Below are 26397 nucleotides of genomic sequence, written 5' to 3'. Positions count from 1 at the left end.
AGTCTGAAACGACGGAGGAAAAAAGACAGTAGAGTACGCGAGCGAGTCAGATGCACAAATGCATCTTATCCAAAAATGCTTGGTTCAGTAATGTTGATAAATAACAATGACTATTACTACCAAGTGTTTGCAACTGAGCTCTAAAAGCTGAAGTGTAAATGACTCGCCTGACAGCTTTTGAGTTACAGTTTGACCAAAGGAGTCCATTAAGAGTCCCGCATAACCATGACGACGCTTGCTTGCGTCACGAAAGTATGTTGTCTGATTGGCCGGTGCCTACCCGGAAGTGATGGTAGTTGATAGTTGACAAAGTTAAGATGGTCAGCTGGTAATATCCATTGCGGTTTGAAGTCTACGACAGTAAATTAAGCCCTGAATTTGTGTCGCCGTCTGTAACATTGCGAGGGTAAGGTCAATTTTGCTCACGAATTGCCCGTTACTACGTTTTGCGCCGAATATGCCATTTCTTTCTTGCAAAGTAGCGTCACATTAGCTTTGTTAGCCGTGGATAGCAGCTGGGTCGGCGATCATTCACTTGTTGCTCGTCGCTAAAGTCTGAGGGGCTCCCTTCACATCAATGTTCCCCCCAAATCACCTTTTTCAAGCAAGCAGACGCTCGCGTGGTGAAAAAGTATTATTTAACGGCGATAGCTAGCGTACGTAACAACAAAGCTGCCTAAGCCGCCCTTACATAATCATTAATGAACAAGAACAGGAGGCAGCTGTAGCTTGTGTTAATCCAAATACAGTAAAATGATCCAATTTAAGAGATAATTTCTATATCCCTCCATGTGAAACTAGGTACCAAGTTTTTAATCGTATGGCAGCTCATTTTGCTTATTTTTATATTAAGCGCAAATCTGTATAGTGAATGCAATGGTTTTAATTTTTTTTTAAATTAAGCCAGCCTTTATAGTACAAAAGTAGTAGTAGTCCATGATCACTTTTGTGCACCTCCAGATGGATCATTTTTGGCTGCTGTTATTCCAGTTTATTTGTAATTGATCCTTCCATGTAAAGGTAATCTTAAATGTACCCAAGATTATGAATAATGGATGTATCTCGTCAACTAACTTGAGATGGACGGTGGAGAAGAGGTGCGAGTGAAAGCGTCCCCATACTGCTGGTCAACTCGTGATGGAGGGAACATCACTGGACCCCGCCTGGCCCGTCGCAGCAAGAAGGCCCGCAGCCTGAGCACTTCCTCAGCCAGCAGCTCCTCTGAATACAGGTACTTGCCTTTTAAGTTATTTTATACCGACATTCTTGTTATTTCTGTATTATTATTCCATGCTAAAATGATGGCTGTTGGAATTTAACAGCAGAGCGTAACAAATGTCTCTAAGGTGGAGTTTTGGGAAGATGACTTTGGAAAAGTAGTTGGTAAAAGTTGCAAGTTACCCTGTTGAAAACACTATACAAGTGTTTTAGCCTTTTTTTTTTCTTTCTTAAAGTAACATAACTATTTGCTTTTGATTACTTTTCTTAATTTTGAATGGATGCCTCAACGTACAATTGCAAGGAATTTAGGGATTTCATCATCTACGGACCATATCATCATCAAAAGGTTCAGAGAATCTGGAGAAATCACTGCATGTAAGCGGCAAGACCGAAAACCAACATTGAATGCCTGTGACCTTCGATCCCTCAGGCGGCACTGCATCAAAAACAAACATCAATGTGAAATTGATATCACCACATGGGCTCAGGAACACTTCAGAAAACCAATGTCAGTAAATACAGTTCGGCGGGACAGCTGTAAATCCAACTTAAAACTCTACTATGCAAAGCAAAAGCCATTTATCAACAACATCCAGAAACACCACCGGCTTTTCCGGGCCCAAGCTCATCTAAGATGGACTGATGCAAAGTGGAAAAGTGTTCTGTGGTCCGACGAGTCCACATTTCAAATTGTTTTTGAAAATTGTCGACGTCGTGTCCTCCGGGACGCAAAGTTCAAAAGCCAGCATTTGTGATGGCATGGGTAACTTACACATCTGCGAAGGCATGATTAATGCTGAAAGGTACATACAGGTTTTTGAGAAACATATGCTTCCATCCAAGCAATGTCTTTTTCATGGACGCCCCTGCTTATTTCAGCGAGACAATGCCAAACCACATTCTGCACGTTACAGCAGTGTGGCTTCGTAGTAAAAGAGCGCGGGTACTTGACTGGCCTGTCTGCAGTCCAGACCTGTCTCCCATTGAAAATGTATGGCGCATGATGAAGTGTAAAATACGACAACGGAGACCCCGGACTGTTGAACAGCTGAAACTGAACATCTAGTAAGAATGGGAAAGAATTCCACCTACAAAGCTTCAACAATTAGTGTCCTCATCCATCCATCCATTTTCTACCGCTTATCCGGGTCGGGTCGCGGGGGCAGTAGCTTTAGCACGGACGCCCAGACTTCCCTCTCCCCAGCCACTTCATCCAGCTCTTCCGGAGGGACCCCGAGGCGTTCCCAGGCCAGCCGAAGGACGTAGTCTCTCCAGCGTGTCCTGGGTCGTCCCCGGGGTCTCCTCCCGGTGGGACGTGCCCGGAACACCTCACCAGGGAGGCGTCCGGGAGGCATCCGAATCAGATGCCCCAGCCACCTCATCTGGCTCCTCTCAATGCGGAGGAGCAGCGGTTCTACTCTGAGATCCTCCCGGATGACCGAGCTTCTCACCCTATCTCTAAGGGAGAGCCAGGACACCCTGCGGAGGAAACTCATTTCGGCCGCTTGTATCCGGGATCTCGTTCTTTCGGTCACGACCCACAGCTCATGACCATAGGTGAGGGTAGGAACGAAGATCGACCGGTAAATCGAGAGCTTCGCCTTTCGGCTTAGCTCCTCCTTTACCACAACGGACCGATACAAAGTCTGCATCACTGCAGACGCTGCACCAATCCGTCTGTCGATCTCCCGTTCCATTCTTCCCTCACTCATGAACAAGACCCCAAGATACTTGAACTCCTCCACTTGGGGCAGGATCTCATCCCCGACCCGGGGAGGGCATGCCACCATTTTCCGACTGAGGACCATGGTCTCCGATTTGGAGGTGCTGATTCTCATCCCAGCCGCTTCACACTCGGCTGCGAACTGCTCCAGTGAGAGTTGGAGCTCACGGCTTGATGAAGCCAACAGAACCACATCATCAGCAAAAAGCAGAGATGCAATACTGAGGCCACCAAACCGGACCCCCTCTACGCCTTGGCTGCGCCTAGAAATTCTGTCCATAAAAGTTATGAACAGAATCGGCGACAAAGGGCAGCCTTGGCGGAGTCCAACCCTCACCGGGAACGAGTCCGACTTACTGACGGATATGCAGACCAAACTCTGACTCCGGTCGTACAGGGACCGAACAGCCCGTATCAGGGGGTTCGGTACCCCATACTCCCGAAGCACCCTCCACAGGACTCCCTGAGGGACACGGTCGAACGCCTTCTCCAAGTCCACAAAACACATGTAGACTGATTGGGCGAACTCCCATGCACCCTCGAGGACCCTGCCGAGGGTGTAGAGCTGGTCCACTGTTCCACGGCCAGGACGAAAACCACACTGCTCCTCCTGAATCTGAGATTTGACCTCCCGACGGACCCTCCTCTCCAGCACCCCTGAATAGACCTTACCAGGGAGGCTGAGCAGTGTGATCCCCCTGTAGTTGGAACACACCCTCCGGTCCCCCTTCTTAAAAAGGGCGACCACCACCCCAGTCTGCCAATCCAGAGGCACTGTCCCCGATGTCCACGCGATGTTGCAGAGGCGTGTCAACCAGGACAGCCCCACAACATCCAGAGCCTTTAGGAACTCCGGGCGAATCTCATCCACCCCCGGGGCCCTGCCACCGAGGAGCTTTTTAACTACCTCGGTGACCTCAAACCCAGAGATAGGAGAGCCCGCCTCAGAGAACCCACACTCTGCTTCCTCATGGGAAGGCGTGTCGGTGGAATTGAGGAGGTCTTCGAAGTATTCTCCCCACCGACTCACAACGTCCCGAGTCGAGGTCAGCAGCGCCCCATCCCCACTATACACAGTGTCATTTCCCAAATGTTTGTTGAATGTTGTTAAAAGAAAAGGTGATGTAACACAATGTTAAACATGACCCTGTTCCAGGTTTTTTGTGCTGCAGCCAGAATATTCTAAGTTAATGATTATTTGCTAAAAACAATCAGGTTTATCAGTTTGTACATTAAATATCTTGTCTTTGTAGTGTATTCAATTAAATATAGGTTGAACATGATTTGCAAATCATTATATTCTGTTTTTATTTGTTTAACACAACGTCCCAACTTCATTGGAATTGGGGTTGCACATACATGTTTTGACGAAGGATATTTTTCCAAGAGAAAGCATTTACTTTTACATTAACTATAATGAAAAAAAATTACTTTAGGCCTAAAACTCATGATTTTTTTTAATAATCAAAATTATTTTTTTCGGTTAATCGGTGAAGCTGATTTTTTTTTTTTTTTTTTCCATCCCTTAATGTTGGGGTGGGGGGAAACTTGCTGGGGGGGAAAAAACAGTTTCAAAGCTTTTTGTGTTATCAAGAGAAATAAAGCAAATCTCAGAATGGCGGGGTACAAACAAGCAAAACATATGGCTAATTTTATTGTCGCCTGTTTTTCAATCAGTGAAATGGGGATATTGAAATCGGATATCAGATTTTTATTCTGGGGGTGGGGGTATATCGCCAAGCCATACCTCCTACTTTGCATTCGGTAAAGGCAATGTTAAAAGATTTGCTCATGGGGAATTTCACACCGACTGCACCTTTACTCTTTCCAACTGCAAACATTATCGTGCTGTTGAAATGTCTTCTTCTTTAGCGATTTGTTACATGTGGCCACGTTGGTATGTGCCATTTACCTGTGTACATTTGCTAATCAGGTTGTACTTGTCTGCCTCTTCCTGCACATACCTGAAGGTAGTAGTTGTTCTCCTCAGGTAGGGCATTTAAGGATGATTAGAGGCTTGGTGCACAATTACGGCAGCAACGATGCTGCACGTTAATGGCTCTTTACACTCCCGCGGCCGACAACGCCCGCATTGCATCACGTGACTGACGAATTGCCCCGCGCAGCACTTCTGCGTAGCTTGCTGCGCGTCGAACGCTGCGGAGATAATATCTCGTGATTGGTCCGTTTTAGTCACATTCTGTGATGACGTACTCAGCGTGCCCCTTGGTTCTCCATACCATTGACGCCGCCGCCTTCCCGATCGATCTGGCAGAATAATTAAACATATCATCTGGTCATCTAGGTCCATTTGTTCTAGCAGACACTGTTCCACGGTTGCCATTGTTGCTTTGTTCCTTGTTACTGAAAGGAAAAGTAAAGGCTACCGGAAATGCCCAACAAAATGCAAAGTAAACTCCACCCTGTGGTGTCCTAGCCAATACCAGCCGTAGTGACACCCCCGACTTGGAGGTGAACTGCAGTACATTTTCAAAACTGTGCGTGTGGGTTGCGCTCGAGTACAAAGGGAAAGTACGTGCCAGATAGCCGCAGCGCGGTCAGCGACCGCGAGAGTATAAAGAAGCCTTTAGTGTTGTCTTTCTTTTGTTATTTTCAAAAGCACCTCAGAGCGCATTGTAACATGAGTTGCGTTGTGACACCCCCGCACATTGCACACAATCTCATGTAGTCATCAGTGTCTTATAGGAAGCCATTTGTTTGAAAGGGCTCAAACATTTGTTCACAATCAGTGTCGCAAAAGCTCTGTTGGTGTGCTTTCGCAACCGTGATGGGGTTTTTCTCTGTGGGGGAAGTGAAGCATTCACCTTGTTTTCCCATGCCGTCAACCCTCCATCCGAACTGTACAGTTTTTGAGTAGGCTACGTGAACAACGTAATGTTAAATGTTGACAACACCCTCCCACTGCTCGTTGGTGACACTCAATGTGACATATGACAGTGCTACCTTGTGATGCTGTGTTTTTAGAGCTGATAATGAAGGAGATTGATTTAATTTTAGTCAAAATATCTGTAAACACAAAATCTTAATGCAGAAGTTTTTTAGTCATGTGAGGAAGAGAGGACTATAATGACGTGCTTTTACAGTGGGGCAAACAAGTATTTAGTCAGCCACCAATTTTGCAAGTTCTCCTAATTAAAAAGATAAGACTCCTGTAATTTCCATCATAGGTATAGCTCACCTATGAGAGACAAAATGAGAAAAAAAAAATCCAGAAAATCAGTCTGATTTTTAAATAATTTATTAGCAAATTATGGTGGAAAATAAGTATTTGGTCAATCACAAAAGTTCATTTCAATACTTCATATACCCTTTGTTGGCAATGACAGAGGTCAAATGTTTTCTATAAGTCTTGACAAGGCGTTCACACACTGTTGCTGGTATTTTGTCCCATTCCTCCATGCAGGTCTCCTCTAGAGCAGTGATGTTTTGGGGCTTTTGCTGGGCAACATAGACTTTCAACTCCCTCCAAAGATTTTCTATAGGGTTGCGATCTGGAGACTGGTTAGGCTACTCCAGGACCTTAAAATGCTTCTTGTGAAGCCACTCCTTCGTTGCCCGGGCGGTATGTTTGGGATCATTGTCATGCTGAAAGACCCTGCCACGTTTCATCTTCAATGCCCTTGCTGATGAAAGGAGGTTTTCACTCAAAATCTCACGATACCTGGCCCCAATTCATTTTCCTTTACACAGATCAGTCGTCCTGGTCCCTTTGCAGACAAACAGCCCCAAAGCATAATGTTTCCAACCCATGCTTCACAGTAGGTATGGTGTTCTTTGGATGCAACTTGGCATTCTTTCTCCTCCAAACACGGGTTTCATCTGACCAGATAACATTCTCCCAATCCTCTTCTGGATCATCCAAATGCTCTCTCGCAAACTTCAGACGGGCCTGGACATGTACTGGCTTAAGCAGCGGGACACGTCTGGCACTGCAGGATTTGAGTCCCTGGCGGCGTAGTGTGTTACTGATGGTAGCATTGTTACTTTGGTCCCAGCTCTCTGCAGGTCATTCACTAGGTCCCCCCAGTGTGGTTCTGGGATTTTTGCTCACCGTTCTTGTGATCATTTTGACCCCACGGGGTGAGATCTTGTGTGGAGCCCCAGATCAAGGGAGATTATCAGTGGTCTCGTATGTCTTCCATGTTCTACTAATTGTTCCCACAGTTGATTTCTTCACACCAAGCTGCTTACCTATTGCAGATTCAGTCTTCCCAGCCTGGTGCAGGTCTACAATTTTGTTTCTGGTGTCCTTTGATAGCTATTTGGTCTTGGCCATAGTGGAGTTTGGAGTGTGACTGTTTGAGGTTGTGGACAGGTGTCTTTTATACTGATAACGAGTTCAAACAGCTGCCATTAATACAGGTAATGAGTGGAGGACAGAGGAGCCTCTTAAAGAAGTTACAGGTCTGTGAGAGCCAGAAATCTTGCTTGTTTGTAGGTGACCAAATACCTATTTTCCATCATAATTTGCTAATAAATTCTTTAAAAATCAGACACTGATTTTCTGGATTTTTTTAAATTTATTTTTTATTTTTCTCTCATTTTGTCTCTCATAGGTGAGGTATACCTATGATGAAAATTACAGGCCTCTCTCATCTTTTTAGTGAGAGAACGTTCACAATTGGTGGCTGACTAAATATTTATTTTTCCCTATTGGCTATCATTTTTTTGTGCAAGAGATCATAATGTTGTGGCTGGAATAATCTGGGTTTATCTCAATTTATTCATTTATTTATTGATTCAAGCATGTTCAAACTAGTAAAATAAAATACACATACATGTAATAAGGCCAATAAACTGTTAACAATTGATGCTCTCAAACGAACCTCAGATTGCTTTATTTGTTTACTTTCAGGAAGACCCAATCTCTACACGGACCAAGCCCTGTGACTACATTTGGTCCAAAGGCATGCATGCTACAGAATCCACAAGCAGTAATGTAAGTTCAGCAGAGTGTTATTGTTGCATTTGCTTATAGGCACACACTGCAGGTCAATTAATTTTTTTTTTTTTTTTGCAGATTGTGAATGTGATTTTTTTTCATGTGAATGTGAACAGTACAATTCAGATTTTTGTTTTGTTTTGTTTGGTTTTTTTTTTTTTTTTTTTTGTATCTGACACAGGCCTTTTTTGTATGTGGATATAAGACGGATATTTATTCAATGTGAGTACAGTATGGACGCGGACAAGTCATGGTCATCTGACCTGTGCGTCATCAAATGGCAGCAAACAACAATTGTTCGACAAAACAGATGTGCGACGAAATCAATGGCAAATGAAGGGGCAGAACACGCTCGATGACAAAAGGTTATGAGTTAAAAAGTTTAGAACTGACAAATATAAGAAAATGTTGGCCCAAAATACCCAGAAGTGTCTGCTCATCTTCATTTTTGTGACATCACGTTTGATCACGTGAGATCAGCCGCAGAACAGAATCCTAAGGTATGTGTGTGGTGTTTGTGTTGAGAATATCGGAGCACACCACACACAAAACGATCAAAACTGTTAAAACTGTTGTTTTTAATTTTTATTTAATTTAATTTATTTATTAATTTTTTAAAATCTGTATTTCTGGGGTCTGTCGCAGATTTAAAATAATAACTTTTAAGGAATGAAAAATCCTTGTGTACCAGGCCTTAGTTAGCACCTACCTTAACTATAAACTTAACCCTAACCTATGACAGAAGACACATGGCTGTTTTTGTTTAATGCCCATTTTACAATAGTAAAGTGTAAATATGTACCCGTGTTAAAACGAGGACTGTTGTCAAGTTACACTATACTAAGTTTAGTTTATACTAAGTTTATCAAACAATGAAATAGTCAATGTGTTGGCACATCAGCACTAGGCTTTACACGATCAGGATTTGTGGGGCCGATCAGCGAGTTTAAAAAACCGACAACCGATCACAAGATGGAGGAATGTGTCTATTTAAATGACCTGTTCATTTACTATATATACTTGTGTACTTGCAAAAAAATTATATTTACAATAAATAATGTATCTTTGTTCCTCTATTTATGCCAGTGAGGCATAGTGACAGACAGAACAAATGAATGGTCTTCTATTAGATGGCAGGAAGTAAATACAGTAATTAATGTATCCACTTTTTGTGACATTTTTGTTTTTTGGTGTGCCGTGAGATTTGCAATTGTAAAATATGTTCCTTGGCTACATAAAGGTTGGAAATCACTGCTCTCGTCAGATCGTGTATTCTAATCAGTCAGGTCAAACCAACATTACAACATGACAGAAATAATGACTGCTAACTTACTGTAATTAAATTACTTTATTGTAGTTAACTTACTTCACCCACACCGAAACCTTAGAGCATGATTCGACAGAACGGCGGCATGTTTACATCCAACCGTTCGTGGTACCGCTAGCTTGCTAGGCTACATAACATTTTATTGCCTGCTTGTGAGCCGTATCGTATTAAAAGTACGTGAACATACCTCAAGCAAGCCTTAAACGAACGTTGTCTCCTGTCCTGAGGACTAGTGACCACCAACACACGTTTTTCCCCATTTTCGGCGCGCTCTACTCTTGTTGTCGTTGCCACGGTAACGAGTGTATCCGGTCGCATTTGAGTTGACAAGATAAAGCCCAGTGATCATAAAAAACGGGATGCGGTGGTATCTGAATACAAGATTTTATTGCAGTAGTCTGACAGTGCAATCGCGAAAGAGCAAATTAGTCTTATCCGGGCATTACGTGTTGTCTGTCTCCGACGTGTTGTCTGTCACACACCGCCGAGGTTTTTAAATAACTTCTTTGGCCGTCAGATATTTACAGTACTACGTCAAAAGACATGCGACAAGGCTAAAAATAAACTAGCTTTTGGATTCAAATATACTGTGCATGGGGCGACGCAGAGTAAATGTCTTTGGCGGAGCCATTGATCGGATCAGGAAATTATGACATTAAAGCCGATCAGCGCAAAATGTTAAATATCGGCCGATACCGATCAGGCAGATCAAATCGGTATAAAGTCTAATCAGCACCCTCGACAGTAGGCACAGTTCATTGTGATTGTGTTATTGTTTGTGTTTGTGCCTGAGAAAGAACTACACAGGTGAAGGTGAAATTGCCTCATTTTGTTGGAGTTTATGCCATCATCAACCAGAAGTGCGTTTAACACACATTTATTAATATTGTCCGATGAATGATTATAGCATGTTTCAAACTGTTTGTGTGTCAGTTTTGAGTTTTTGCTCTGCTCTTGTTAAACTTACAACTTTACTCTCGTTGTTCCAGTCCGAGCCTAAGATTAGAACTATTTTCTCGGTGGCATGTTACAAGAACAGACTTTTAATTGTAAAAGAATTAGTTTGTGATATTTATAAGAAAAAAAACAATATTAATAATAATCACAGATTGCGATTATTTATTTATTTTTTTTCAGCTAAGACTAAGCTATCATAATGGGCAATGTTTTCAACCGTTTCCATACGGAAACACTGTTGTGCCAGCGTGGCACATGAAGCTTTGTTCTCTTGGCTAAACTGGAAACAGAAACCCCTCCTTGACTCTATGGAAGGGTGTGGTTGTGATACTGTAATGGCTAACCCCTTTTTTATTTTTAACCATTACTTTGTGCTCCACCCATTCACCTAAGTTGCGCTGACGTCCTGCCCGCACCCTGAAGGGAATGTCAATAATGAGCTGAATACTTTTGAACCTTTTGTCTCTTTTTTTTTTTTTTGTCGTCTTGGCTCTGCTTCATAAGCCGGACCTTGCCAAACTCCACTGCGACTGAGCATCATCTCACCTGTTTTTCAAATAAATCATTTGCAGGTCTGGAAGTTGAATGGAAATCTAGTGTCACCAGCCGGCGGCACGGTAGAAACTGGTTAGCACATCTGCCTCACAGTTCTGAGGACCGGGTTTCTAATCCCGGCCCCGCCTGTGTGGAGTTTGCATGTTCTCCCCGTGCCTGTGTGGGTTTTCTCCGGGCACTGCAGTTTCCTCCCACATCCCAAAAACATGCACGGTAGGTTAATTGAAGACTCTAAATTGCCCTTGGGTGTGAATGTGTGCACAAATGGTTGTTTGTTTTTATGTGCCCTGCGATTGGCTGGCGACCAGTTCAGGGTGTACCCCGCCTCTCGCCCAAAGATAGCTGGGATAGGCTCCAGCATGCCCACAGCCCTTGTGAGGATAAAAGTGGTATGGAAAATGGATGGATGGATGTGATCAGCCTAGATTTTTATTTTTTATTTTTTTTTTAAGGTCTCCCACGTTCATTTTATTATTCTTGAAGTAGATGTTGCATTATCCCAGTCACTATGACGTACAGTGTAGAAAATGATCCTAATTATAACACTACACAAGGCAAACGCCACCAGCAGGTCATGTCGCTACAAGTTTGAGGCTCTGGAAATATTTAGTAATGCCGCTTTTCTATTCTGAAAACAGGTAGGTAATTCAGTGGTCTTAAAGTACAAAACGTTCAGCGGCAACAGTAATATACAATGTGCATTGACTTCTCAGGCCACTGTCCACTGACATTGTTGTTTATGCCTCACACACATGCCTTGGCACGGTTTCACCCAACAGAGTTTGATGACAGCAAGACGCGCAAAGCATTTATGTTTGTAGAGTGGTGACAAGCCATTTCTGTCTGTTTTGGCATTTTATATCTTAAATGTCAGATATTTGTCCAATATGGAAGACTCATTTTCCACCTTTGAATGTTACAAAACCACTTTAAGTAATGACAACGTACAAAGTGGGCAAGCTAAAAAAATAACCTCCAAAAATACATTATGACATCATTTAGAATACAAACATTCACTTCCTCTTGTTGGGACTTGGTCTTAACATTTCTCTTGAGTGGGTTTTTTTTTTTTTTTTTTTTTTTTTATAAACTGGAGCATAACGTAGAGCCTTTTGCCTTCTTACATTTGTTTTGAAACTCGCTTGTTTTGCAACTCAATTGCACACATTTTAACCTCTCAGGAAGTGTTCCTGTTTGAACGCAGTGTATCATTAGAGTGGATAAAGTGCTTCTGGGCAAAGTAGTGTATTCAACTGTGCTTTTTTTTTTTTTTTTAAACACACCTGTTGAAAAATAAAAAGATACAGGCAAGCCCTTCCCTGAAATAGGCGTGTTTGGCAGAGAGCAGTGTGGGTGTGGTTCAGAGGAAGCTTAAAACAAGTGAGAGGCTCGATTCAGCAGCAGAACACACGAGGAGGGTTTAGTGTTAAGTCCTTACTGGGACAAATATAGCAGGTGTGAGTCTAGCTTGTAAGGTTGTTAACCCCTCCCCCCCCTCCCCACACACACACACACGGAGGCCCTCCACCGTGGACAGAGGCTCATCTCTTGGCTGGACCACAGGGACCAGCTCGTTCAAGGATGTTGTTGGTGACCGGGCAGATCACTGTTCTCCAGCTCTAGCGTGAAGTGGCATCCATCCGTGTCACATGTGTACAGCCATGAAGGTGGTATTGCAGGACGCGCCAGGCAGCAAAGACAGCAAAGTATGGAAATGGTGAGAGGACTACCTTAAGCATCTTCGCTGTATCAGAATATGCAACCTGGGTGAAATATTAACAACCCTCACTGCAGTGAGTGAGAAATATTCAACTCAGTGCTGGCAGTGCTGTTTGGTTTTGGACTGGGCCCACCTGCTGAAAGGGGGGCAGGTATTGAATTGTTCATTGGGAAGCACTTTGTGAATGGATCACAGGTGGTTTCTGTTTGAAATGTTAATGTTGTTTGAAATCACGGCGGTTTACAGACGGCAGCGTTGGATGAGTTTTAATATAATCGGGTTGTTTTAATTCATGTGGAGCTTTCTGCCAGCTGTGGCTGCATTACCTTTTAGGGATTTGAATAATAATCATTTATTTGCTGAATTGCAACTTGACGCAGTTGACACAAAATGGAGATTCCACTACATTGTAGCAACCAGCAGAGGCGTTGTAGATTCACTCTCAACTAGTTTGTAATATAAACGGTAATAACGACTTTAGCAATGTGGTTTGTTGCATAGCATTTATTGTTTAATTATAAACCAATTGTTGTGGGGGGAGGGATTATTCTTAGATCAAGATATACAATACAGTGCGAAAGTCTCACACTATTAGATTTTTTTGTTTTATCAATTCTATTATGACCAAAGAGGATATAAGTACATTGTCGCTGAGTGGAGTGCAGATGGTTAGTGTCTCGTTTGTTTGGTTTTTCCATGTTTGTTAGCAGGTTACTTCCTGGTTCATGAAGGATGACTAACAGAAGGGTGGTGCCATTCTGATACTGAAAGGTGCACCGTTCCACTGATGCCACATTTGTTTTATGTAGATCATAATTCCACAAATTTCATACACGCATTCACGGAACCCTTCATAATTACAATACTAAAATATGTTTTATTTCAAATCAGCTATTTATTAATACACAAAATGAACCACGCATTAGTTGCCGCTACAACAAACGTCCACCTTGAGCATCGCTACGCGACACGGCAAACCCAAGTTAAGAACCACTGATCTAGATCCTCAACAATTCCCCCCCTCTAAGCACATGCACCATTCCCCTACAAAATGTTATGCACACAAGTCTCTCCCTTAAGTGAAACAAAGCTCTTCTTCTAGCAGCCACACTATGGCAACTGCTAATCCAAATTAGATGTATAGCAAGTTGGCAGAGGGTTAAACTTAGTGTGAAATATATGAACATGAAAAATATTAAATTAATATTTTCAAAATAAGTGGATTGATTTGATTCATTTTTTGCCCGTCATTAATCAAAGGAAGTTTGTGTGACTAGTATTGTATGTGAAAATGAAGTTCCCCACTCAAGCTTTGCAGTTGTTGAATTTGCATTTTAAAGTACCTCTGCACAGCTCTCAAGGACGCTGGACTGGAGAAGGAATCAGTTCTTCTTTTTTTTAAAAAGAAAACATTTTCCACTGTGAAGTCAATTCTTTCATCACAATTTCATGTTCATGTTAAGCCTCCTGTTATGTTTGTTTCTTTGGTACCCCAAATTTTTTCATGAGTGAATGTGACCCATACACCATTGCATAAAAATGTATTTTTGTGAAATCCCATAAATATAATCAATTAGTTTTACATAACACTTTTTACTGACTGTTTGGCATTTCACGCTTTTTTGTTGTGCTAAATGTCTTTTAAGCCCCTTGTGTAAATGTTGGGTCAATATATTGCATATATCATGTCAATTTAAAAAGAGTTGAAAAAATATTTTCAATAGCGCTTGTCCTCTTTGAGGTCGTGGGGGAGCTGGAACCTATCCTAGCTGACTTTGGGTGAGAGGTGGAGTACATCCAGGACTGGTCGCATGCCACATCTTGTTTATGAAAGAGAGGGAAAAAATTCACTAACAAGACGTCATTGATTCTTCCAGTCCAGTTTAATCGGTTATGAGCACATCAGTTTCAACATGTGACCAGCCCAAACATCACAGTGGGATGCTGAAGCTAATATGCAGCGGCTCAAACGGCCTTGAGGTAAAACAAAAAAGGCATGTGTTGCGTTAAAATATTAGGTTTGCATAACTTTTGCATTCAATTGCTATACAGATTTGCACACCTATAGCCATGTTGCTCGCTGACTTTGAGTTCGTAGAAGCGTTATGAGGTATTTCATTTGCTCAAAAGTTGACTTGATGTCCTGTGAAAATAGTCTTTTTGAACCTGGACTTGCACAACAGCAAAACATAAACTTAACAAATAACTATGTTATGTAATTATCATTATTATGTCCAATAAGATGCACTTAAGAATCATTTGCATACAGCCTGTATCCAGTATGGCTACATGTAGCAGCTAACTTGTTTCATCGCTGTAATTACGTGCCCTACTTGTTAAGTCACTAATTTCCAACTGTGTATGACTGGTAAGTCAGCACAAATTTACAGTGCCTTGAAAAAGTATTCATATTATCTGGCACACATGGCCCTTTGCATTTAGGCTCAAAAATTCAACTTTAGTCTCAAACCACCTTCTTCCACATGTTTGCGGTGCGCTGTCCCCTTCATGGCCAACGGGACTTCTTTTGCTTTCCTTTCAGCAATGACTTTCTTTTTGCCACGCTGCCATAAAGGCCAGATTTGTGGAGCTTGTGACTAATAGTTGTCCTGCGGACAGATTCTCCCACCTGACCTGTGGAACTCTGCAGTTCCTCCAGAGTGACCATTGGCCTCTTCGCTGCTTTTCAGACCAGTGCACTCCTTGCTCGCTGTCAGTTTAAGTGGTAGGCCATGTCTTGGTAGGTTTGCAGTTGTGCCATACTTTCTCCATTTTTGGATGATGGATTGAACAGTACTTCTTGAGATGTTCAAAGCTGAGGATATCTTTTTATAATCAAACCCTGCTTTAAATTTCTCTACTTTATCCCTGACCTGTCTGGTGAGTTCCTTGGCCTTCACGATGCTGCTGTTCTCTAACAAAACACTCAAGTCGTCACAGAACATTTACTGTGTGTAATTTACTGTCAGTTCAGGTGAACCCTATTCACTAGTTAGGTGACTTCTGAGGGTAATTTATTATATTAGAATGTGTTCAGTGGTATCAGAGTACAGGGGGGCTGAATACAAAGGCAGACCACACTTTTCTGATTTTTAGTCGCTTAAAATTTGGAAAACTGTATATACTTCCACTTCACAAGTATGTGCTACTTTCTGTCTGTTTATCACATACAATCGCAACAAAACACTTTCAAGTTGGTGAATGTAAGGTAAGGTAAGGTCACAAAATGTGCAAAAGTTCCAGGGGTAGAAATACAAGGCACTGTAATTTGCAAATTCCAGTGTCTGCTTCTAAGCATTCTCATAAATCATGCTTCCTACCTTTTATCCCTGAATTCAAAGACAACCTTCAACAAAAATCTCCCCTCCACAATAATTTCCTATTCCGTTGGTTTAATGATCTTTTTCTCATTCATATGCTGATGATTTGCCCTGTGTGTGGTTGAATCTCGCCAGAAAATATCCGCCAGTTGCTGTCAGTTTGCAAAAGGGTGACGCCCAACAGACGGGATTCCACTGCAGACCTTAAACTCTAATAGGATAGCGGCTACACACTGCTGCTTGCATGCGCTTTAGCTTCTTAAGAGACTAGAGCCCAGGCTCATGTGTCATTAAAGGTTTTGTTTACGTGTTTACCAGGCACATTCAGGACCCCGCCACCCAGCGGCTAACATGGAACACCCCCCCCAAGAGTGTCCTGGTAATTAAGAAGATCCGAGACGCCACCCTGCTTCAGCCTTTCAAGGAGCTCTGCATGTTCCTCACTGAGGTATGACAGAGAGTGGACATTGAATACTTTGTGTTGGTGTCATGCACGAGAGTTGGATGACTCATCTTGTGTCTTTGTTTGTGTCTTAGGTCAAAAACATGATTGTTTATGTGGAGAAGAAAGTTCTAGAGGACCCAGCTATTTCTGGTGATGACAACTTTGGAACTCTTACTACAAAGTTCTGCACTTTCAGAGAAGGTATGACGACCTTGTGAGGGTTGAATCTACAATTAAACGCTTATTAAAGAAGTGGAACCAGAGTTGGATGAGCAATGCCCTTGCTCTGTTAATAACTACACCTCCATTAAATCCAGTGTCTTGCAAACTGCTTCCACTTCAGAATAAAAATTTGGGTTTAGCCTTGGGATGGGCAATATGAGCTGAAAATAAAATCTCAGATCCCCCCAAATGACAATCACATTCAAAACAAGTTTAGCATTTTGTTTTTTCCCTTTGTATGATTTACTTTATAAACATATATCTGTCTTTGACAGTGTTCAGAGCAAGTGACTCTCTGATTGCCTTTCACCTGGCTCCTTTCTTGTCATTCAGAACACAATGTGAAAAATATTCCACTTGTATTGTCTGTTTCCTTTCAGGAATTTAAGATCCCAGTCACTTTTTTGAAAACACTGACTGTGCTTTGGTAAACTAACTAACTCTGTTTGCACCAATGTTGTTGGTGCTAGTAGTTCACATCAGCGAAGATGGGCTTTAAATTACTTGCGCTGCAAATTATTAGTTATTTTTTTCCCCAACAACAGAATCGTCCTGAGCCACAAACAGAATTACATCAATTAATCGCTCGGCCGTAGTTTGGCTAAAAGTTACAGACTGAGGATGCAAGCTGTGTTGTTCCCTGTGCTTCTTCATCACGTTGCAGTGCACATACACCTAATATTTGTGTCTTCTTACCTTGCTTCACACAATAGGACACTTGACAGTTTTTTGCCGAATGAATACTTAAAAATACCCAAACAGTCAAGAATTCTAGACACTTCTTATACAGAATGTTTCTTGCAGTAGTGAAATTATCTTGTTTAGGGGTGGATCTGTCTCATGCAGTGAGCCAGCCTTTATCCCACTCCATAAACTGCTGGGCCAATGGCGAGGCCAGCTTTTGTTGAATGACGACCAGTAGGCTGGATTTTGCCTGGCCAGTCTGTGCCTTCCATTCGCCGTTTGACCGTAACCTCTTCTGCGACGCTCTGTGCCGAGGGTTTTCTCCGGCCGGCTACTAGCTCCTACTTGCATAAGCAGAGTGTGGAAAAAAAATCATTTTTACTCATGGAGGTTGACATGATAATGATTCGGCCACTTCAAAGTTGATCTTTGCAACTTCAGCCGGTCTAGCTGCCAAGTCATTGGCTGAGGAACTCTGTGTGGCGGTGGTTATTTGGTTAAAAAGCTCCACTGTTTTGTACCGCGAGGCCGGAGGGCAGAACAGCATTAACCTTTTTAGACAAAGGCATATAACGAAGCATTTACTTGGTCATTTCATTTCACATTTGACCCAACTATTTGTACAGTCGAGAAGGCATTAAAAGTAAATTCTTCATATAATGTGCCACTTACTTTTAAGATATTACTCTGTTTCCTAGATCTTGATGACATATCCAACCGTGTGGACTTCATCATCTGTCTCGGTGGAGATGGAACTTTGCTCTATGCGTCGTCACTCTTCCAGGTATGTGTTACTTTGTGTTTTTATCACAATCACTGTTGTGAAGCACAACAGCAACTCTTCTGCATTATTATCGCCGTGCAGGAGAGCGTTCCACCAGTGATGGCCTTCCATCTTGGCTCTCTCGGCTTCCTGACGCCTTTCAAGTTTGACACCTATCAGTCTCAGGTCACCCAAATTATTGAAGGTATTGTATGTTTCTCCAACAAAGGTGTTTAGAGACAGGGTTAAAAAAAAAAAAAACTATACGATTAATTACTGACATAAGCATCGTTTTTAGGTAATGCAGCCATTGTGCTGCGCAGTCGCTTGAAAGTGTGTGTGCACCGGGAGAGGGAAAAGGGCGTCATTCTGACCAATGGCGAAGTGGACGGTAGCCGCAAAGCCACAAACTATCAGGTAATGTCAGCACCACTCTGGTGTAGAACCATAGACACAAGACATTAAAAGTTCAAATCCAGCGTTTTTACATACACTTTGAATCAAAAAGCCGCCAGAGCAGTTCGCCCCCTGAGGACATCATCATGAGTCAGCTCTTCGTGTCACACCTGTGGTTTTGAACTGAGCAGCTGAAAGTTTGCAACCACCAGGAATGTTGCTTTCGCCATGTGGTTTGATTTCAAAGGATAGCAAACAAACACAATGAGAGTGCTCACATGTGATCAATGAAAATGGCTGCAAACTGAAAAAAGGGTGACGTTTATATACTCACATGGATCGCAATGTGATAAGAGCCTACGTAAGCAAAACATATTACAGTCTGATCTCATGAGATTTGACAAACGGTTGTTTGAATGTTATGGGATATTCCATATATTTGGTTCCCAATGCACAATTGGCATGATAGCCTGATGAAATTTAGATTGGTGAATGGGTATGCACAAAAGTCATTCATGCTTGATATAATATGGAGGGTTTTTTTATGTTTTGTTTTGTCTTGTGTTTTTTTGCGTTGATGTTTCTCGAGCTTAGAATAAATTGAAACTGAATTCCAATGTACCTTTTTCCACTGCACCTTACCTACCTGGCTCGTGATAGCTCAAATCACTATTGATGTTTTTTTCCACTGGCAATGGAACACAAGATACAAGGTACTTTTCCTGGTCAGGTGTGGTTCCAAGTGTACCGAGCCGATACCATGGAGGCCGGTGGAGAGAGTCGGGGCCGCATCAAGTATTCCACATAAGAGGGTTTCAAGTAGTCAGAAACAGTACAACTAATTTAGTCTTCTCAGTCTTTATTTTTCATAGTTCAAAACAAGATTGATGACCTAGTCCTCTCTCTCATCTCCCTTGTACTTTCCATATACCTCGGCATGTCTAGTTGAGTAATGGTAACATCTGATGCTGCATTTCTTGAGCACCACAAATTTTTCTGGTGCCCCTGTGCTCAACAAAAAACATTCCACCTCTCACTTTTCCTGAAATTGGCTGTGCTCATCGCCAACCTTTCTCTTCACAGGTTTTGAGAAAGACATTACTGGGACTGGGTGACAGGAAATAGTTTTCTTCCACTTGGTGTCACTTCAGAAATACGTTTCAACCGAGCCACTAACATTGCTAATTAACTTTGGGTAACTTGTCACCAAACACTGCCGAAAACTGTCATGAGCCTGAGCTAGGGTAACGTGATTTTAAAAAAAAGAAAAAAAATAGGAAAAAAAAAACCCAAGGCCCAAACTCGTCAAAAAACACACGGAACGCAGTCACACTAAACTTTGATGTCAAGTAGGGGGCCGCAAAATATCGTCATGGGGCCTCAACTGGCCCCCGGGCCGCAAGTTTGAGACCCCTGCCGTAGAGCTAACGTTAAACATGAAAACGCACAATGAAAAAAAAAAAAAAAACATGCATACACATGCTGACCTTATCTTACCCCAAGGTTTGGGAAGTATGGTCCACGGGCCATAGTATTTATCAAATAATTAGTTCAATACATTTATTTTAAATGATAAGATGAAAAATATTAGTAAAATAAAAAATTTACATTCACTGTACATGTAACATTTATTTTATGAAATAATTGTTTAATTCTAATTAAATTATTTATAACGAGTAAAATTTGAAAATGAGAACCAGTCTCCACTTTGCTGCAGCGATCTGTTTTCTTGCTCTCATCAGTCTCCTCTTGAATGGGTTTTTGAAGTTTCCTGTAGGATGTTTTGTTTTTCTTTCATTTTTTTGAAAGTGAAATGCGATGAATTGAGCGACTTTTGGGATGAGTCCACATGTGGCAGCCTTGCCAATTGTCAATTGGAGCTTGCAGATAGTAACATGAGATGCGGACGCAGAATGTCATGGCACGTTCTCCCTCTGCATGTTTCAGGTTCTTAACGAGGTGGTGGTGGACAGAGGCCCCTCCTCGTATCTTTCTAACGTGGACCTCTTCCTGGACGGACACCTCATCACCACGGTGCAGGGGGATGGTGAGTGAGCACATTATTTTTGTCCCACGCTCAAGTCAGCCAGGGTTCATACCTGTTTGCTTGGCAGAGATGTGTGTTTCCGTGACGTTGTCAAACCTGCTTCAAGGTTGGTCTTTTTATCTTGCAACATCAGTATTTTGAAAGGCGTCACAGCTGCAACATATGGTGGGTTGACACATTTTGTCATCCCTGACGTCTGCGTGACAGACAGGGTGTCGGTCTTAAATAATAATTTTCCTATAATTGAGGCCTTAATTATACTTTTAAAATGACGTTTTCATTTCACAGACACACTAGACAACGCTGTCATATTTTCCGTTGAAATCTTTGTGAAGAATTTAATGAATTTTCAGTTGGTGGAGTTGAAGTCTGATACAAAAAAATTGTGTATGGTATTTAGGGTGGGGTGTTCTCTGGTGCAGCGCTCCCTGCAGCCGTGGGCTGTGGCATCTATTAGTGTGGAGCTCCCGTTAACCTCCCCTTACCGATTCTGGTTCCTCAGGGCCAGGCCACGTACCGACTCACAGTTAGTATGTATGCATTTGCAGTTAGTATGTATGCATTGTTCGTGTGGGTGTCTTTGCGTGGGAGTATCGGGGGCGGGTCTTTTCCCATCTGTTGTATTTTTTATGAAGCACTTTGTTTTTATGTATGAAAGGTGCTACACAAATAGTTTGATTTGATGAATAGACATTTGTGAACATAAGCAACATTAAATAAAAAAAATATTTAGGTTCCATCTGGCTACTACATGCTACACTAGCGACACTTCCTTCATAACGGGCATTACTACTCCCCCACTCTTTCACTGTCTCACTCTTTTGCGCAAAACTGGAATTAGGCCATTGAAAGGTTTTGTTTCATCTGAAGTGCAATAATAAGTGAGTAAATGTGAGGGGAGGGGGGGGGTATTTACTTAATCCCCAAAATGTCCCAGTATTAGTAGGCAAAGCAAGTTTATTTTTTATTCCATCATTAATACACAAGGAAAATCCATCGTGCCTTACTGAGCAAAGAAATAATTATTAAAAACAAAATTACACAATGAAAACCAAGATCAAATCCCAACTGTAAGAGCAGGATAAATGAAAAGCTAAAACAAAACATAGCTTATAAAGTTGAACCGAAATAAAAACAAGAAATAAACAGATCTCTGGTGTTCAGGAAGTTTTTTCCGCAGTTGAGGCGCATAGAAACACAATGCTGCTTCACTTTGTTTCGTTCTGGTTCTTGAAACGCGCAATAAGCCTGCACCCAACAACCTGAAGGGTCTGAGCAAGCCTGAAACGAACGTCCTCTCCTGAGCACCGGTGACTACAAACACACGTTTTTTCCCCCCCATTTTGTTCTTATAAACACACGGTGCGATCCATTATTGTTGTCGTCGCCCTGCTAACGAGTGTATCTGGTCGCGTTTGAGTTGACAAGATGAAGCCCAGTGATCGTAAAAAAAAAAAAACGGGATGCAGTGGTATCAGAATCCAAGATTTTTTTTTTTTTTTTTTTTTTCCCTAGTAGTCTGACATAGTGCAATCGTAAAAGAACCACATTTCTCTTGTAGTCTGATCCAGCCATTACATGTTGTCTGTCTCAAATGTGGTGTCTGTCCCACACTGTGGACTTTTTTTTTTTTTTTTTAAATAACTTTATTGGTGGTCAGCTATTTACAGTACTACATCAAAAGACACGTGACAAGGCTAAAAATAAACTAGCTTTCGGATTCAAATATCCTGTACACGATGGCGACGCAGAGTAAATGTCTTTTTGCGGAGCCGATCGACGTGAATGCCGACCAGCATAAAATGCTAATTATCGGCCGTCTAGTCTAGTCTTAAATGTATTTTTAGTCCCACATTCCAAAAACATGCATGGTAGGTTCATTGAAAACTAAATTGTACATGGGTGTGAATACTTGTTTGTATCTGTGTGTGCCCTGCAATTGGCTGGCAAACAGTCTAGGGTGTGTGTACCTCACCTCTCACTCAAAGTCAGCCAGGATAGGATCCAGCTCACCTGTGACTCAAATGAGGACAAGTTCTATAGAAAAATGTTTCTGCGCTCTTGTGCACGTCACGGCCAATATCACACGCCACCCGCCAGGCCCCGCCTCTTAAAGGCACATGCATGTACACAGATGCAATATGTGCAGTATTTTCTATACATATTATGCTTGCAGTTTGTTTTGTTTATTTTGTGTTCAAATATGTTTACAGTGTGTTTTAAGTTTGTGTGTAAAGGTTAAAACTATATATAGTAATAAAAAAGTTGTATATGGTCTCTCTCTATGGAAGATTTTCACAAATTGTGAGTGAGTCTGGAATGTATCCCCCCCATTAAACAGGGCCTTCCCTGCAGATGGATATAGAAATAGTAAATCAAAAATATCATTGCAACAAAAGAAATTAGAGCCTGTATTGCCAACTTTCCTAATAGTCCTATATAAGTAGATAAAATTTAGACCTCTCATTTAAGTGACTTTACAAAGTCTTCCATGTGCCTTCCTTTAACCTGCATTGCACTGAACAAAGGGCCTGCCTTGTTCCCACAGGTGTGATTGTGTCCACGCCTACAGGCAGTACAGCATATGCAGTGGCCGCGGGAGCCTCCATGATACACCCCAACGTGCCAGCCATCATGATCACTCCCATCTGCCCCCACTCCCTCTCTTTCAGACCCATCGTGGTGCCGGCCGGAGTCGAGTTGAAGGTACATGCACACTGTAGACACAAGCCGATCACTAGTTATTTTTAAAAGCAGACATGACAACACTTTGTTGTCCAGTGCGTTTTCATGTAAATACAAAAAATATGCTACATACTAGCAAAAATGCAGTTACTCTCTCTCTCTGTTACCTGTCTGTACACTGTGCGAAAAGGACACCAAAAAAGAAATTCACCAGACAATCACAAGGCACATGTAGACAAACAACCACCCACATTCACACCTAAGGACAATTTTGAGCCTTCAGTGAAGCTAACATACCTACCACAGGGTTTTTTTTGTTTTTTGTTTGTTTCCCCCCCCCCCAATTTATGGAGTTTAATTTATTTTGAATAGTTTTATGCTTTACATTTATTATTTTATTAAATTGGTTATGAAATTGTTTTTACATTGATTAAAAAATGTAATTTGTTGAAAATTGTGTGTCCTTTCCTAGATAATGCTGTCACGTGATGCCAGAAATACGGCGTGGGTGTCGTTCGACGGGCGACGCCGACAGGAGATCTGTCACGGAGACAGGTTGGTCCACATACTGACACAATGCAGGAAAGAAAAGTAGAACTGGCCCAGTCGCTGTCTTTACAGCAACGCGTGGCTTTGCGTAATCTAATCTGGAATTTTAAAGAGTGGCACGTCTTCTTTTAGGTAATTGCGGCAAAGTTTGACTTGTTGAACAATGTGCAAAAATCCCCAGGATTGCTTCACAAGGAAGTCAGGCAGCCTCACATGACGTCAACATCTCTTTTGTCTTTCTCTTCCTGTCTTTTTCAGTATTGCCATCACAACTTCCTGCTTCCCTGTTCCTTGTATCTGCTTCCGCAACCCGGTCAACGACTGGTTCGAGAGCCTGGCCCAGTGTTTACACTGGAACGTGAGGAAGAAGCAGAACTACCTCAGCTTGGAGGATGATGAGTTCTGAGTCTTTGTTTTAACGTTCCCTTTTTTTAATGGTGGAAGGCCTCGAGCTCCATTGGACATACTTCTTACGAATAAAACCAGCACCGTTTTTTTGTATAACATCAGAAAGGGATGACAGAAGTTTGAGAAATGAAAAGAAGTTAGTCCAAAAAAAAAATTTTTGAATGGACTATGGCTCACAGTTGTTACAGGATCATCCTTTTTTTCTTTGTCATCCCAAGGCGACAAATCAAGATTTCGGGGTGTCCCTGCGCAAACGTGCACAACTTCAAAGCTTATTATTAGAATATTACACCTAACTGATGTTGTCTGATTGGTTTATTTGTTTTTGACTTACGACCTGGTAAAAACTATAGATTCATTCATTCTTTCGAGGTGAGGGTGTTGCACTTTAGTGGCCAAATCTTATTTTTTTCACATCTTTCTGAATTTGTGTAAGAAAGTGAGTCAACATTGCAATCTGTGCCTTACATTAACATTGACTATTGACACAGGAATGAGTGAAAACAATACCTTTCCAGTTTTACCCCATGGCTGTTTTTTGTAAAAAACAACAACAAAAAACACCAATCTTGTCTATTTTCACAGTAGCCATTCACACATAGTTTGTTACTTACAGCGGACATCACATGCAGCCTATTTTTTTTAATGATAAATACAGTTTGTTTTTTTAAGTCCTCCAAGCCATAGTGAAAGCAGCCATGTGGCCTAACCTGAGATATCTTGTCGCCACGGCAGAAATTCCCAGTGAATGTTGCATTGGAATGAAAAGATGAGCAAAGAGGACCAACTGAGCTCTTAAACGCAATGTACTGTATATATGTGCCGCTTTAATAAGATGTATTTTGTAAAATGTGTTTTATTAACCTGTTTACAATGTATCATGGGGAAAATAAATCTGTTTGGTACTTTTATTATTTTTATTTTTTTTTACTATACGTTGTTGTGTGGTTTTGTTTGGTTTTTTTTTGGTCAGCTGCACTTTTGTCTTTCCCTTCCATCACTTTTCTATTTAATTCTGATATCTTTGATATCCTTTTATGAGGTTTGTGTGATCATTTTGGTTGGAAATGCCCAAAATGTCCTTTTTCAAGCTCTTCTAGCTGGTCTTTTCTGCGTGGTATTTGAGACAGCCAGATTTCTCATTGTCCGACGTGTAAATGAGCCTTAAAAGGAGGCTGAAGCACTCTTCGAGTTTGTGTGTGTGACTTATTTTTATTTTTAATTTTTTTCCCCCTCTCGCTCCTTCTCAGTTCTACTCTCCATTCCAGCCCCAAGACCTTCGCGGCCGGCGATGACCGGCCATGTCGGCTAGTGGGACTCCCGTCTACCATTACTATCATTGTGAAGCCCAATTTACCAAGCGTCGGATTGTTGGCCCACAAATAGGGAACATGATCCGAAAGGGAATGTGGGTGAAATTCAAAGACACGGGAACTTTTTCATGTTACGCTCATCATCCGCTCCTATTCATTTGAATTGAACCTGCCGCGATGATCGTCGCTGGCGAAAATTACCGCAAGCATCGCTATTTCATCCACTGTCACATCATAAATTATGAATAAAGAGAAGTATAGTTGTAAAATACATTCATACAGTGCTGTGAAGAAGTATTGGCCACCTTTAAGACCATCAAACAAATGCAAATAGGCAAATATAACCCAAGTGAACTTAAAATGCTGTTTTTAAATGATTTCATTTAAAAGTTACCTGGCCCTGTGTGAAAAAGTAATGGGCCCCTAAAACGAATAACTGGTTGGGCCATTCTGAGCAGCAACAACTGAAATCAAGCGTTTTCTTTAACTGTCAATGAGTCTTTCACATCTCTCTGGAGATGTAATGGCCTGTTCTTCCTTGCAAAATTGTTTGAATTCAACAAAAATAAAGGATTTTCGAGCATGAACAGCCTTTTTAAGGTCATGCCACTGCAGTTCAATCAGTTCGAGTCTGGACTTTGACGAGGCCACTTTATTTTTTATTTATTTTTTTCCCGCTATCATTTTCTTAAGCCATTCAAAAGTTGACTTCCTAGTGTGTTTTGGATCGATCGCTTCAGCTTGAGGTCACAAACCGATAGCTGAACGTTATCCTTTAAGATTTTCTGTTAAAGAGCAGAATTCATGATTCCATCAATCACAGCACATTGTCCAGGTCCTGAAAAAGTTAAGCAGCCCAAGACCATCACCCTACCACCGGCATGTTTGACTGTTGGTATGATGTTCTTTTTCTGAAATGCTATGCTACATTGTCTCCCAAATGTCTTGGAAATTATTCAGATATGTTTTTGTTTTTAATGCAAAAAAAAAAATAATAATAATGTTTTGCAGTGGTTTACGCCTTGGAACCCTGCCATTTTTTCCCCCAGTCTGTTCCTCAATGTTGTGTCATGACTTAATTGAGGCCTGCAGTTCTTTA

The 26397-nt window shown here is 41.7% G+C and overlaps 1 protein-coding gene across 2 annotated transcripts; it reads left to right on the top strand.

Annotated features, from left to right (window-relative positions):
• Window positions 1-285: 285 nt before the first annotated feature.
• Window positions 286-24896, top strand: nadka (NAD kinase a). 2 transcript variants are annotated; one of them, XM_061673228.1, is made up of 12 exons: window positions 286-406; window positions 1080-1231; window positions 7821-7904; window positions 16105-16234; window positions 16324-16432; window positions 17836-17921; window positions 18003-18105; window positions 18199-18317; window positions 20244-20343; window positions 22892-23049; window positions 23501-23583; window positions 23836-24896. In XM_061673228.1, exons 2-12 carry the CDS (start codon window positions 1080-1082, stop codon window positions 23981-23983), a joined length of 1272 nt encoding a protein of 423 aa, XP_061529212.1. In that variant the 5' UTR covers window positions 286-406; the 3' UTR covers window positions 23984-24896. The 2 variants fall into 2 exon arrangements, with proteins under 2 accessions (XP_061529212.1, XP_061529222.1); XM_061673238.1 differs by lacking the exons at window positions 286-406; window positions 1080-1231; window positions 7821-7904 and adding an exon at window positions 12131-12463.
• Window positions 24897-26397: the final 1501 nt, after the last annotated feature.

Source organism: Phycodurus eques, chromosome 1 (assembly GCF_024500275.1).
Source record: "Phycodurus eques isolate BA_2022a chromosome 1, UOR_Pequ_1.1, whole genome shotgun sequence".
Lineage (NCBI taxonomy): Eukaryota > Metazoa > Chordata > Actinopteri > Syngnathiformes > Syngnathidae > Phycodurus > Phycodurus eques.
The sequence above is the reverse complement of the archived record's forward strand: the minus strand, read 5'-3'. Positions and strand labels throughout refer to the sequence as shown.

Coding starts and splice junctions, on each gene's coding strand:
- nadka (XM_061673228.1), top strand. CDS start 1,080: ATGGACGGTGGAGAAGAGGTGCGAGTGAAAGCGTCCCCATACTGCTGG. Junction 20,344..22,891: donor CACCACGGTGCAGGGGGATG/GTGAGTGAGCAC, acceptor TTGTTCCCACAG/GTGTGATTGTGTCCACGCCT. Junction 23,050..23,500: donor CGGCCGGAGTCGAGTTGAAG/GTACATGCACAC, acceptor GTCCTTTCCTAG/ATAATGCTGTCACGTGATGC.